Source organism: Lissotriton helveticus, chromosome 12 (genome assembly GCF_964261635.1).
Source record: "Lissotriton helveticus chromosome 12, aLisHel1.1, whole genome shotgun sequence".
NCBI lineage: Eukaryota > Metazoa > Chordata > Amphibia > Caudata > Salamandridae > Lissotriton > Lissotriton helveticus.
Window position 1 is genome coordinate 266,253,679 of NC_136073.1, and position 15,493 is coordinate 266,269,171.

The following is a 15,493-nucleotide window of genomic DNA, read 5'->3' on the forward strand; positions in this document are numbered from 1 at the left end:
AAACCGGCCCCGGCAAAGTGCTCGGCCACCGCCTCCCCCCCCCCCCGGGGGGTTGGGGGTGCCGCCGAGCTCTTTGCCAGGGCCGGTTTTCGGACGATTTTGTTACAGGGCCGATTTTGCAGGCCCTGTAACAAAATCGGACCCCAGAGGCCCAAACCGGCCCCCACCCGTGCAGCGCCCCGGGGGATTGCCCGGTGCCCGCTACGGCCAGTCCGGGCATGATACCCACACTCAAGGAGCCCAACTTCAGCAATGTCTGTGTATGCACCTCGGCGGGATATAGGTAGAGCAGGCGTTCATCCTGCAGCCCGCCCAGCTGCCAGACTTTGCCACAAACCTCCCAGATGGGTCACACCACATGTTTTGTGGGGTGTATGGCAGAGATTTTTTTACCAGTATCCCCACCCCTCTGAAGTGCATCTTTAAATACTGTAGTATCATAGTCCTCCTGATCTTACTCTCCAGACCATTTACATTCCATGTTAGCACCTTGAAATTATTAATGCGTGGTGACCTCTGCATCGAAGGGGGGGGCAGTCGGACCGTCCCTACGTGCCATATTTACGCTGGAAGGCGCGATATTCAGTGACTTCACCCCCTTTCCTGACTTCATAGTGATCGTCTGCATATATTTGTACTGCACCACATTTGTGACCACAATTCCATCATACTGGCTAGGCATTATGGACTTACAATATCAGAACGTTTTACACTGCGGTGTGGTAAGCTGTGTCTGCTGGATCCCCCTTACAGAAAAAGCACATGCTCCAAGGCAGGGAACTCATCTTTCTTCAATGTTACTCAGATGTTACCTCTACCACACGTGTTGTTGTCCTTGACCAGGGCGAAAGCCTGCTAGGTGTTTCTCCAACAGATTGTGCTTTTCCTCAAATGTCAGCAACATTTTCTCCAGGAGTTTGGGTACAGATTGTGTAATTAAAATTGGTTGAAATGTGGTCATGTGAGCATATGCTGGTGTGCCTTTTTGCATTATTGAAAGATTTTTGATACACGATAGGAAACGCTCGGTCGATTAACTTATTGAGTTATCTGAATGTGGAGCTGTAATAAAAAAATGAAGTTCAGGTAATTTACCAAGTGAATTAAAATAATTGAAGTTGACCAGTTGAAGTCAACTATATAGGAATGTCTGCATCGTGTCTGTAAAGAAAGTCTGAAAGTTATTTGTAGCCGTTTGTAATCTTCCATAATGTGCTGTTTTGTTAACAAATGAACCGATACTGCATGCATCTAGAAATATGTTAAAGGTGTTCAAGGAATGGTCAGTCTCCTTCAGGCAATAACGGTTTACAGGTTCAGAACATTCACGTCGTTCCCCAAAATGCCAGGGTTGGTGGAAGTAATTGTAATTGCATTTATATAGTGCTTACTACACTTGACAAGGTGTTGAAGCGTTTTTCGGCAAGTAGCACGCTACTCTGGAACCCAAAAAGGATTTGTGGTGAGTTAGTGAGGGAAATATGAAACTTATTTGAGCGGTGGACATGTGAATCTGTTATTTGAGTTGAAAAGGATAGTGGAAAGTTAGAAGAGGGAGGGGTTTGCATTTACATAGCGCTTGGTACCCCTGATGAGGCTTCAGAGCGCTTTTTGAGAAGTACCACTCTACTCCGGAATCCAAATAGCACTAGTATAGGGAAATATTAAATTAATTTGAGCTGTGGACCTGTGAGTCTGTTAGTTGGATTGAAACGGACAGTGGAGGGATATAAGAGGGAAGGGTTTAAAAAGTGTTTATTTGGAGATCATAGGAGCAGGGGCAGGTTTGGGATGAGTAGAGGGGGGGTAAAGTCAGAGGGAAGAGTTAGAAAAGCTTGTTTGGGAGATTTGAATAGTAAAAGAGGTTTGAGATGATGCAAGGGAAGGGTAGAGGGTTATTTTGGGGATCTTGTTAGTTAGGGAGTGGAGGTAGAGAATATATTGAGGGAGGTATAAGTTGAGAAATAGGGGAGTGCATTGGAGAGAGTAGTAGATTGAGGTTTGGGATGAGGCAGAGAATCGATGTAGAGGATATATTGAGAGAGGTATGGGGTGAGATATGGGGTAGTGCATTGGAGATGCTGAATTAGGAGTAAAGTAATATAGAGATACATAGGCACATGTATGTATAAGTAAGGTGATATATTTAGATCTAAGTTGTAGTCAATAAACTCAGACTTTCAAGTGTTGCTGCACTTTAAGCTAATTTATTTGTTTTTATTTGTATGCTATATATATATATATATATATATATATTACGCTCGACTCTCCCAAAGTCCAAAAGAAAGAGGCAGCACTCGCGGATCAAAGTAAAACCAGGATTTAATCAGAGGGAAAAAGAAAAGCACAGACGCGTTTCGGCGTGAGCCTTCGTCAGTGTGTCATTCGTCCACATCTAACAGTCCATGTTATAAACATACACACAAACCATAAGCATTGTCATGGACATAGGACTACACCCCTTACGCCGCTGTGGGCGCCATCTTGGAATGGTGTTCTCTCCAAGGGTCTATACAGATTTAAACATGAAGTAATCATGGTTAAAGATAAAGCCGTGGATCGGCAAGTGTCCTATGACATGTATATACAATGCTAATATAGTCACATCAGTGCAAAGAAAACATACAAGAAGTCATATAAATTCTCAAGCACATGAAAGCAAAAGACGAAAAGAATCAAAAAGGAATTCGTGCCTGTCCTATAACAGCCAATGAACCAAATATTCTGTCATAATTCATCATGGTTCCTAAGTAATGCTATTTACAGGATATATAACAGGAAAATACTCCTTTAGATTCAAGAAGCTTGCAAAGGAAAGGTGTATTTACACTATTTACAAGAGTAAATTTGGACTAAACCATATCTACGTGTGTGTGAAAATGAAAAATATAATAGGTTGTCAAGGTGGATACTTCCGGGTCACAATCTTATGTGATTATCCTAGTGATGCAATATCGATCATAGTAGGGGAGACAAACCTATAATTACAAAATTATACCCTTCATCCGGTTATTTACAAGTACATATACAAATGAAATCCCACACTTTACATATATAGTGTATGTATATGCCAGTTGGAATGGAATGTCTATGGGTATATTAACACATCCATGGTAGTCCATACTCATTTCCATCGGGGGGCAAAGGTGTATGGGTTTTGCAAATTCTACATACTAATTCAAAAGACAACAAATTCAAAAGACAAATGTGCGAGGTATACAGAAACTCATAGGTCAGGTTCATAGATCTCATAATTGGAAGACTGCCAACAGAACAGATTGGGAAGGATGTTGCTGATCTTACAGAGTCCACATATATGTTGTCCCATGGAGCATACCTGTTCTAGTTGGATTTTCATCACAGTGTATATAGCTTCCTGTGGGAATGGACACTCTGCTTATCCTATGTCGTTACTTGCCCAAGTGATATGCTAATTCCTCCCCGCTGTTGAGCCCACCAGGTTGTTTCGTGGATAGATCTACAATATATCTGGACTCTAATCTGCGGAGTCGCCTCAGCCTATCGCCTCCTCTTACATTAGGTGGAACCATGTCCAATCCGAAGAATCGGAGTAGCTTACGGTCTTTGCTATGCTCCTCTGCGAAATGCCGGGCGACCGGATATGAGATGTCAACTTTCTCGATCGCCCGTTGGTGCTCCAGGATCCTCAGCTTGAGCTCCTTGATCGTGCTGCCTATGTAGCGTAAGCCACACGGGCAGACCAAGCAATAGACCACAAACTGGGAGCTGCATGTAATGAAGTGCTTTATGGGCACTTTCATCCCGGTATCAGATATTTCAAATGATAGCACCCGTTTGCTGCCACTGCAAGCCTTGCAATGGCCGCAAGGAAAGAAGCCTGCCATCCGCTTCAGGGAGTTAGCTTTAGGTGTTGGTTTCTTAAGATGGCTTGAGACAAGCATGTCACTGAGTGACCTAGCCCTGCTGAATGTGATTAAAGGGTAGGCAGGTAGGTCGTCTGCAAGAACACTGTCTGTTTTCAAGATGTTCCAATTCTTAGTTAACATTGCTTTCAGATCCCCCGCTCCTTTTGAATAAGGAGTGATGAGTCTGAATTTACCTTCACTTTTATTAGAGTTTCTGTTCCTACCAACTATAGGAGTTTCAATGGCCAAGAGTTGCGATCTCTGCATCTTCCTTACTTTTTTAAGGGTCTTAGAAAGTAAGGTGGTGCCGTACCCCCTCATGGAAAATCTTTCTATGCACTCCGAGGCAGCCGCCTCGAAATCGGAGTCCTTGGAGCAGTTCCTACGGATCCTAAGGAGTTCTCCGTAGGGAATGCTGTTCTTGAGTGGGGTGGGATGACTACTGCTGGCAAAGAGTGTAGAATTGCCAGCAGTGTCCTTTCTATGCAAGGTGGTATGCATCTGATTATCTTCAATGTACACTCTCAGGTCTAGGTACTCCGCTCTCACCGGACTGACCGAGCCTGAGAAGTGCAGATTGAGATCGTTGAGATTGAGGATCCTAATAAATTCCTCTGCTGAGTCCATCCCTCCATCCCAAACAATGAACAGGTCGTCGATATAACGATACCAGCTTTTTACCTGCCCTGTCTCCGTCCCTGCCGTGCAGCTCCTGGGTACCTGCTCCTCCCACCAGCCCACGAAGAGGTTCGCGTAGCTGGGGGCAAAGCAGGTACCCATCGCCGTCCCAGATGTTTGGATATACATCTGATCCTCAAAGAGGAAAATGTTATTTGTAAGGCAGAACTCAGTGAACTCCAGAATCATTTGGTTGTGGCATGCATATTTCATTGGACGTTGGCCTAGAGCATGCTTTATGGCTTCCAGACCCTGCCCATGATCTATACGAGTGTAGAGGCTGGTTATATCCAGCACCATGAGCAGGTATCCAGAGTTCCATGTCAGTTCCTGGATCTTGGTCAGGAAGTCTTTCGTGTCCCTTATGTAGGATTCAAGTTTTATTACTAAGGGAAACAGGATGTTATCCACGAAGCGTGACATGTTCTCGGTCAAGCTCCCAATAGATGAAATTATTGGTCGTCCCGGAGGTTTTTCCATGTCTTTGTGAAGTTTCGGGAGATGATAAAAAGTTGGTAGCATGGGGGTGTGGTTCCTGAGAAAGAGATTTTCATCCTTCCCGAGCATATTCTGGTTGTACCATTTCTGTACTAAGGCATCGTATCTCATTATGCTGGTTTGATATACTGCATTCGTGCATTCCCTGTAATAGTTGTTGTCTGCAAGTTGCCTCAAAGCTTCAGCTCGGTATAGTTCTCGACTCATAAGAACCACGTTGCCCCCCTTGTCAGAGGGCTTGATGATAATAGATTCCTCATTCATCAGCCCCTTCAAAGCTTGGCGTTGATCCTCAGTGATATTGTTGGTTAGGATTGACGGTTTGGATTTTCTGTAGGCGGTCAGGTCTCTTTTCATTGCCTCAGTGAAGACGTCTATTGCGTCCCAAGGTGTTTGAGGCACAAAGGTCGAGGCAGGCTTGAAAGTACTCTCCTCCCTTTCTTGTTCGACCCCTTGAAGAACTGCCCGTTGTGCAATGGACAGGTTTGTCTGTTCTTGTTGCAAATCCTGCTCCAGTCGTAGGTCCTCTAGTGCCTCGATAGCTGGTAGATCTTTAGCACTTAATATGTCCATTTCATTCACTTTGGGGCCCCTCTTGGTGCTTCTCAGATGTGGGCGCATTTTGAAATGTTTATGTAGCTTCAGCTTCCTTGTGAACCGAAATAAATCGATCCTAGTCTGTGTGTACTCGAGGTCATTGGAGGGACAAAATGTGAGACCCAGACTCAAAACTTCCAATTCCGCCTCCGTCAATCGTTTGTTGGTCAGATTCACTACAGTTAGGTTGGTTTGGTTGGTTTGGTCGGTACCAATTAGTGGATTCATAGTTCCTATTTCTTGGCTGTTTGGCGGCTCGTCCAACGGGATGTTCTTGCGCTTCCTCTGCCTGTTTCTCCCGCCGCCTGCCCTCCTCGTCCTCCTCCTCTGGTTGATGATACTGTCGCACTGGCACCTGCATCCGTGTTTGCTCCCACGTCTGGCGGTTTGTTCTTTCCGCCCCTTAGCCATGTGCTCTTGATGACCTCGTATTCCTCCTGAAAAGGAGTCATCTCAGGTAGGGCATCTTGCGCACTTCGCCGCGCGCCTTCTGAATCCTGATCATTCTGCCTCCGTTGTTCGTCTCCTGACTCATTCTCCGTCAGGTCCGATTCTGATGTGGCGGGTTCAGTTTCCAGCCTGCTGACTGCCGACGCTGTCAGTGTTCTCTTCTGGAGGGCTTTCCGGGGGGCATCAAACTTTTTTGCGTACGTTAGAACGCGCCCAGTTGCGTAGTCGTTAGCATCGTGCTCATATTTTTCCTGTTTGCGCATCCTGATTATATATATTTACACATTTCCCCTAATAGTGAAGCAATTGTAGATGGATGGATGACGTTACAACGCATGCTTTTACCACGCATGCTGTTACAACGCGGTTTTTACAACGCAAACCATTACAACGCATAGCGCTTTGGGGTGCAGGATAGTGAATAGTTTAATTTACTATTCCAACTCCAGTCCCCGTGGACACTAGGGAAGGTGTTGGATAGTAAATTAAATCTATTCCCTATCCTAGAGCGCCCCCCAGCGCAATGCGTTGTAATGGTTTTCGTTGTAAAACCTGCGCTGTAAAAGCACTGCGTTGTAAAAGTTTTGTTGTAAAGGATGTTTCCCATTGTAGATAGTTATTATAAAAACATTACATAGAAAATCTAACCATAAGCAATAGGCTCATGTGTTAAGCAGAACTAATGAAAATATATATATATTCATAAACAAGATTCCTATAGACATTTAAACAAAGGAATACACATATCTAGGTACACATATATAATCCAAATAACTGTTTATATACACAGGGATATGTTGCATATTTATGTTTGAGTATGGTGGTTATGTGGGGAAGGGCCAACTCTTGCATAGTCTTCTGACGATAAGGTAGTTATCCGTGGATCTTATGTTTGGAGGTAAAGAGTTCCTTGGTTTGGCTGCTTGAACACAAAATAATGTGCCACCTATGTTTTTTGTCTTGTATGGTGGGATTTTGAGGCGATGTGCCAATCTAGAGCGGAGGTTCCTTTGTTGAATGTATTTGGTGAATTTATTCCAGATGAAGAGCAGCCCTGTTCTATGTATTGCTTTGTGGGTGATGAAAAGCAGCTTGAATGTCGATCTTCTGACAACTGGTAACCAATGTAGGGCCTTCAAGGCAGGTGAAATGTGGGCTTGTGGCTTTATATGTAAGAGTAGTCTGGCTGCAGAGTTCTGAATCCGTTGTAGTCTATTCATAGTTGTTACCGATGACCTGTGGTAGAGGCTATTGGAGTAATCGACTTTTGACAGAACAAGAGAGATAGTAGCCTGGAAGAAAAAAGAAAAAAACAGAGCTAGTAGCCTGGACCATTGGTGGAAATCCTGGGTGGGAAAAATGCATCGCAGACATCCTCTAAGCCCCCCATGACATCACAAGTTTGTCCCCTTTGCCCACCCTTAGCCAATCCACAGCCTCATATTTGCTGCTGAGGGCATAGGAGAAGGACAAAGAGTGGAAACGACAGAAAGTAAACCCAACTGATAGAAGCATGTTTACACTGAATACATGAATGTAGTAGTACTTGTAAAGCACCCAGCGCCCTAACTGATGTATCGTGGCACTAGGCATTCTGTTTGTGTGTCTACCTCGACCTTCTTGACCTCCGAGACCAAGAGTCAGTACCTACCAAAGAATCGAAAAGTAAGTCAGAGTAAGCAGGTACTACCCCTGTCTGCCCCTTGTTGAGTCTGTGGTTCAGAATGTTATGTCAACATGTACTCCAGAGAGCAATGGGGCAAGTGTCTCCTGGCACTTTCATGTGTGGGCTGTTGTTCTGCACTGAGGGCGAGGAGGTCCAATATTCCTTCATGCCTTTATCCCTGGCATGCCAATCTCCATTCACACTTCAGAGCAGGAGATTGGTGCCAGGAAGCCACTGCCTTCAGTGTCTCACCTCTAGTGGGGCAGAGGAGAGAAGATTCCAGGTCTGTTCCCCCTTCGAAACAATTCGATTATAACATCAAGGTACATCGCGACAAAGGCAGTGAGCTGCGAGTGAAATGAGGATTTAGTGCCCTCATTGGGATATGTTCATGTTTAATTTGTATAGCACACACTGCATAACTTAATTGCTTCTAGGAGCTTTATGGTGGGGATATGAGGGTAGACTGCAGAAGCTATGTGAGGGGGACAACAGGAGCTATCTTGGAAAAAATAGCAGGACCCATATGAGGGGGGAGAGCAGAAGCCATGTGAGGGGAAGACAGCAGGAGCCATGTGAAGGGAGACAGCAGGAGCTATGTGAGGGGGGATTGAGAGAAGAAAGCATGAGCCATGTGAGGGTAGACAGAGGGACCCACGTGAGGGGAAGACATCACGAGCCATGTGAAGGGAGACAGCCGGAACCATGTGAGAGTAGATAAATTGCACTATGTGAGGAGGGACAGCTGGAGTAATGTGAAAGAAGACTGCAGGAGCCATGTGCAGGAAGACAACAATAGCTATGTGTGGGGAAGACTGCAGAAGGCATGTGAGGGGGGAAGACAGCAGGGGCTGTGTCATCAGTGACAGCCAGATCCATGTGAGGGGAAGACAGTAAGAGCTATGTGGGAGGAGATAGCGGGCCCATGTGGGAGAAGACAGCAGGAGACATGTAAGGGGAGACAGTGGGAACCAGGCAATGGAAGAGAGTGGGACCTATGTGATGGAAGACAGAAGGAGACAGGTGATTAAACGAATGCAAAGATAGCAAAGGCCAAGTAAGAGAAGAGAGCAGGGGCCATGTAAGGGGAAGGCAGCAAGAGTTATGTGGAGGGGGGCTATTCGAGAAGACAGAAGGAGCCATGTGAGAGGAAACAGCAGGAGCCATGGGAAGGGTGACAGCAGGAGCTATGTGAGGGGGGCCTGTTGGAGAAGACCGCAGGAGCCACATGAGAGGAGACAGCAGGATCCATGTGAGGGGAGACGTTTAGTTAAGTGAGAGGGGACAGCAGGAACATATGAAGGGAGACAGCAGGAGCAATGTAGGAGAAGACAGTAGGAGCCAGGCAATGGGAGACAGCTGGAGCTATGTGAGGAGAGAAAGCAGGAGCTATGGGAGGGTGAACTGTGGTATAAGACAGCAGGAGCCATATGAGGGGTGACAGCAGGAGCTTTGTGAAGAGGGGCTGTGGGAGAAGACAGCAGGAGGCATGTGAGGGGAGACCGGGACTCGTGTGAGGGGAAGACAGCAGGAGCCACGTGAGGGGAGACAGCAGGATCCATGTGAGGGGAGACGACAAGAGCTATGTGAGGGGGGACTATGGGAGCCATTTAGGAGAAGACAGCAGGAACCATGTGAGGGGAGACAGCAGGAGCCATGCAACAGGAGACAGCAGGAGCTATGTGAGGATAGACAGCAATAGTCATGTGACAGGAGACAACAGGAGCAATATGGGAGAAGACAGCAGGAGCCATGCAATGGGAGACAGCAGGGGCTATGTGAGGGGAGACATCAGGAGTCACATGACGGGAGACGGCAGGAGCTATGTGAGGGGAGACATCAGGAGTCACGTGACTGGAGACAGCGGGAGCTATGTGAGGGGAGATTGGGATAAGAGAGCTGGAGCCAAGTGAGATGAAACAGCAGGAGCCATGTGAGAGGAGACGGCAGGAGCTATGGGAGAAGGGACAAAGGGAGCCATCTAGAAGACAGCAGGAACCATATGAGGGTAGACAGTGGGAAAAGACAGCAGGCCTGACTTTTAGTGCACAGCCCTGCAACCTTAGAGCAGGCATGCACACTTTTTTGGTTTTAATCAGGATAGTGACCACATCCATTAAAATAATTTTGGGAGGACCACTAATTCCTGTTTAATATTTCACACATTCCACATTCACACATCTACACTCACGAGGCCATATACATGCACCGCACCCAACGGCTAAGAAAAAAGATCTCCGCCAAGAAGGTCCCATGACCGGCGCCGATTGGGTATTGCAGCGCCGACCCGATAAGGAGCAGACCCAGTGATGAAGCAAGACACCTAGCTGGCTGGGTGTATGAGGGTCTTTTTCTGAAAAGAGAAAGGATTTTCTCCAACCTTTATTAGCACTCTTGTGCTCTCGTCACACACGTTGACCTGTAGGACTCATTAGGAACAGCATACCTCTTCTTGTTTTAGAAGACAGCAGGAGTTATGTTAGAGGAAGACAGCAGGAGCCATGTGAGGGCAGATAGCAGGAGCCAAGTGAGTGGAGACTGCAGGAGATGTGAGGGGGGCTACGGGAGAACACAGCAGGAGCCATGTGAGAGGAGACAGCAGGAGCCATGTTAAAGGAGGTAGCTGGAGATATGAGGAGGGGCAGCTGGAGCCATCTAGGAGAAGACAGCAGGAACCATGTGAGAGGAGACAGCGGAAGCCATGTATTGTAAATGCATTTATATAGCGCTTACTACCCTTGACGAGGCGTCAAAGCACTTTTTCGGCGTGCAGCACACTACTCTAGATCCCATAAAGGATTAGTGGTGAATTAGTATAGTGAAATCTGAAAGTCATTCGAGTGGTGGATATCTTAGTCAGTTATTTGCGGGGAGACTGTACAAAAAACAATGGTCCTGGGCCTTATTCTGAAGATGAAGCAAATCACAACCTACAATAGATTCATTATATTGTTTCTGGAGCTGGTAACCTATTGGCTCATTGTAATCAATACAAAATACAAACCGATATATTAAAGTGCAACAACCAAGGGATATTTGATTAACAGCAGTTTATTTCATCATAACGTTTGCGACATTGTTTATCATTGCTGTAATAATTAGTTTTAGAAAAGGTGGTGGGGAAGGGGAGGTTGCTCCAAGGAACGTGCAAAAGGAGGAAGTGCTCAAGTGTGGGGTGGTGAAAGAAATTCAAACTGTGTCAAACAAGGAATGGTTTCAATACTTCATTTCAATTAGACTCATTAAAACTTCTCAGTCTTTTTTCTACCTAGCCACGTTCATATAGTATATTAGCAATTTGTTTTTGATTATCCGTTACACAATGTAAATCTTATGTTGCACGTTATGAACAGGGGTACGTGGTCCAGGTGGGATGGGTATGGGCGTCGACGTTTCGACCCGACTTGGGGCGCATGGGGTGGTTGTGGGCCTCAGCCTGTGGGTCTTCCTCAGGACGGTTGTGGGGCAACCTGGGGACAGATGTGGTACCTGTGTCCCACACCCGCTGATCCTGCGTGGGATGTGGGGTACCTCCAGAAGACTTGGAGAAAGAGTCCTCATCCAATTAATGGAATGGTAGAGTACTGGTTAAGTTTCAATGAATCAAATGCTTGAGCTGTAATTCCGACTATCCTGCGTCGTTGGTCCACCCGGGATAATGGCAGACCAGCTTCTGTAGGTACCCTCACATCCCACGCAGGATCAGCGCAATGCAGCAATGATAAACAATGTCGCAAACGTTATGATGAAATAAACTGCTGTTAATCAAATATCCCTTGGTTGTTGCACTTTAATATATCGGTTTGTATTAATTACTATGAGCCAATAGGTTACCTGCTCCAGAAACAATAAAAATGAATCTATTGTAGGTTGTGATTTGCTTCATCTACAGAATAAGGCCCAGGACCATTGTTTTTGTATCATAAACAACCCAGGTCCAGGACTACTGGGTCACCCCATTTTTGATAATGGCTGATTTGCGGGGAGACAGCAGGTGCCATGTGAGGGTAAGACTGCAAAAGCCATGCGAGGGGAAGACAACAGGAGCCTTATGAAGGGTGACAGCAGGAACTATGTGAGGGCAAACAGCGGGAGCCATGTCAGGGAAGCTAGCCGGACCCATTTGAGGGAAGACAGAAGGGCCGACTAAATGAATGTGAAGACAGCAACGAGTGAGTGAGGGGAAGACAGCTTAAGCAGTCTTAAAAGGGGAGACAGGAGGAGTCTTGTGACAGAAGGCAGTGAAAGGGCGGTGAGGAGAACCAGGGAAAAGAGCAGTTTAGAGAGAGAACCTGCCTCCCTGAGAAGAGGATGTTTGGTTTCTGTTAACTCCCTGGACAGATGCTCCTGGTATGTTTACACTTATGGAATCCATATGTTGACACCGTGAGAAATGAAAGTTTTGCAGCAGTGCACATCCAACTAACCCTCTTCATAATGTGATGGGGGAAGGGGGGGCTGGGTGAGAGCAACGGGGAACATACATCGAATGAGGTTTGGGGTGGCTGGATCTCCTCCCGCCCCCGCCCCCTCGTGTTCCCTGTGCCCCCTCCCATCCCCGTTCGCAGAAAGCCCTGTATGAGGCCAGGAGCACCGTCTGCTCCTCGTTAGAGTGTGACTTTCCACCCCAGAACCAGCGGCACCTACTGCAGCAGGCGCCATGTGTGCTGCACATGTATCATGTGTCCATGTGCTTAAGGAGATGTATGGACACAGGCATACGTCCTGCCTGGAATCACTGTACACGTGTAAACACAAAAGCACTGCCGCATTCGACTGCACCATGAATGTAAACACAAGGAGGTAACCCAGCAGTCACAGCAAGTCTGTGTGAGGTGGGGCATGAAGCACCCCAGTCCTCGAGAGGGTCACACACCTCTCTCCTCCCTCAACAACGAGGTTAAATGTAACACCGGTGTATGAGGCACCAGAGGCCAGTCCTCGAGAGGGTCACACGCCTCTCTCCTCCCTCAACAATGAGGTTAAATGTAACACCGGTGTATGAGGCACCAGAGGCCAGTCCTCGAGAGGGTCACACGCCTCTCTCCTCCCTCAACAATGAGGTTAAATGTAACACGTGTGCATGAAGCACCAGAGGCCAGTCCTCGAGAGGGTCACACGCCTCTCTCCTCCTTCATCAATGAGGTTAAATGTAACACGGGTGTATGAGGCACCAGAGGCCAGTCCTCGAGAGGGTCAAAAGCCTCTCTCCTCCCTCAACAACGAAGTTAAATGTAACACCGGTGTATGAGGCACCAGAGGCCAGTCCTCGAGAGGGTCACACGCCTCTCTCCTCCCTCAACAATGAAGTTAAATGTAACACGGGTGTATGAGGCACCAGAGGCCAGTCCTCCAGAGGGTCACACGCCTCTCTCCTCCCTCAACAATGAAGTTAAATGTAACACAGGTGTATGAGGCACCAGAGGCCAGTCCTCCAGAGGGTCACACGCCTCTCTCCTCCCTCAACAATGAGGTTAAATGTAACACGGGTGTATGAGGCACCAGAGGCCAGTCCTCCAGAGGGTCACACGCCTCTCTCCTCCCTCAACAATGAGGTTAAATGTAACACGGGTGTATGAGGCACCAGAGGCCAGTCCTCCAGAGGGTCACACGCCTCTCTCCTCCCTCAACAATGAGGTTAAATGTAACACGGGTGTATGAGGCACCAGAGGCCAGTCCTCGAGAGGGTCAAAAGCCTCTCTCCTCCCTCAACAACGAAGTTAAATGTAACACCGGTGTATGAGGCACCAGAGGCCAGTCCTCGAGAGGGTCACACGCCTCTCTCCTCCCTCAACAATGAGGTTAAATGTAACACGGGTGTATGAAGCACCAGAGGCCAGTCCTCGAGAGGGTCACACGCCTCTCTCCTCCCTCAACAATGAGGTTAAATGTAACAAGGGTGTATGAGGCACCAGAGGCCAGTCCTCGAGAGGGTCACACGCCTCTCTCCTCCCTCAACAATGAGGTTAAATGTAACACGGGTGTATGAAGCACCAGAGGCCAGTCCTCGAGAGGGTCACACGCCTCTCTCCTCCCTCAACAATGAGGTTAAATGTAACAAGGGTGTATGAGGCACCAGAGGCCAGTCCTCGAGAGGGTCACACGCCTCTCTCCTCCCTCAACAATGAGGTTAAATGTAACACGGGTGTATGAGGCACCAGAGGTCAGTCCTCGAGAGGGTCACACGCCTCTCTCCTCCCTCAACAATGAAGGTAAATGTAACACGGGTGTATGAGGCACCAGAGGCCAGTCCTCGAGAGGGTCACACGCCTCTCTCCTCCCTCAACAATGAGGTTAAATGTAACACGGGTGTATGAGGCACCAGAGGCCAGTCCTCGAGAGGGTCACACGCCTCTCTCCTCCCTCAACAATGAGGTTAAATGTAACACGGGTGTATGAGGCACCAGAGGCCAGTCCTCGAGAGGGTCACACGCCTCTCTCCTCCCTCAACAACGAGGTTAAATGTAACACGGGTGTATGAGGCACCAGAGGCCAGTCCTCGAGAGGGTCACAGGCCTCTGTCCTCCTTCAACAATGAGGTTAAATGTAACACGGGTGTATGAGGCACCAGAGGCCAGTCCTCGAGAGGGTCACAGGCCTCTCTCCTCCCTCAACAATGAGGTTAAATGTAACACGGTTGTATGAGGCACCAGAGGCCAGTCCTCGAGAGGGTCACACGCCTCTCTCCTCCCTCAACAATGAGGTTAAATGTAACACGGGTGTATGAGGCACCAGAGGCCAGTCCTCGAGAGGGTCACAGGCCTCTCTCCTCGCTCAACAATGAGGTTAAATGTAACACGGGTGTATGAGGCACCAGAGGCCAGTCCTCGAGAGGGTCACACGCCTCTCTCCTCCCTCAACAATGAGGTTAAATGTAACAAGGGTGTATGAGGCACCAGAGGCCAGTCCTCGAGAGGGTCAAAAGCCTCTCTCCTCCCTCAACAATGAGGTTAAATGTAACACAGGTGTATGAGGCACCAGAGGCCAGTCCTCGAGAGGGTCACACGCCTCTCTCCTCCCTCAACAACGAGGTTAAATGTAACACGGGTGTATGAGGCACCAGAGGCCAGTCCTCGAGAGGGTCACACGCCTCTCTCCTCCCTCAACAACAAGGTTAAATGTAACACAGGTGTATGAGGCACCAGAGGCCAGTCCTCGAGAGGGTCACACGCCTCTCTCCTCCCTCAACAACAAGGTTAAATGTAACACGGGTGTATGAGGCACCAGAGGCCAGTCCTCGAGAGGGTCACACGCCTCTCTCCTTCCTCAACAACGAGGTTAAATGTAACACGTGTGTATGAGGCACCAGAGGCCAGTCCTCGAGATGGTCACACGCCTCTCTCCTCCCTCAACAACGAGGTTAAATGTAACACGGGTGTATGAGGCACCAGAGGCCAGTCCTCGAGAGGGTCACACGCCTCTCTCCTCCCTCAACAATGAGGTTAAATGTAACCCTCTCTCCTCCCTCAACAATGAGGTTAAATGTAACAAGGGTGTATGAGGCACCAGAGGCCAGTCCTCGAGAGGGTCAAAAGCCTCTCTCCTCCCTCAACAATGAGGTTAAATGTAACACGGGTGTATGAGGCACCAGAGGCCAGTCCTCGAGAGGGTCACACGCCTCTCTCCTCCCTCAACAACGAGGTTAAATGTAACACGGGTGTATGAGGCACCAGAGGCCAGTCCTCGAGAGGGTCACACGCCTCTCTCCTCCCTCAAC

At 47.9% G+C, this 15,493-nt stretch overlaps 1 protein-coding gene across 5 annotated transcripts in view; it reads right to left on the minus strand.

Moving 5' to 3' along the window:
• Nucleotides 1–2,304: 2,304 nt before the first annotated feature.
• LOC144798546 (uncharacterized) overlaps nucleotides 2,305–15,493 on the minus strand; it is a 30,086-nt gene continuing 16,897 nt past the window's right edge. For all 5 annotated transcript variants that reach the window (XM_078669478.1, XM_078669476.1, XM_078669477.1 and 2 more), the window contains one exon: nucleotides 2,305–7,402. In XM_078669478.1, the coding sequence (XP_078525604.1) occupies nucleotides 3,411–6,071 (2,661 nt within the window). In that variant the 5' untranslated portion in view covers nucleotides 6,072–7,402 and the 3' untranslated portion in view covers nucleotides 2,305–3,410. The remainder of the gene's footprint in view (nucleotides 7,403–15,493) is intronic.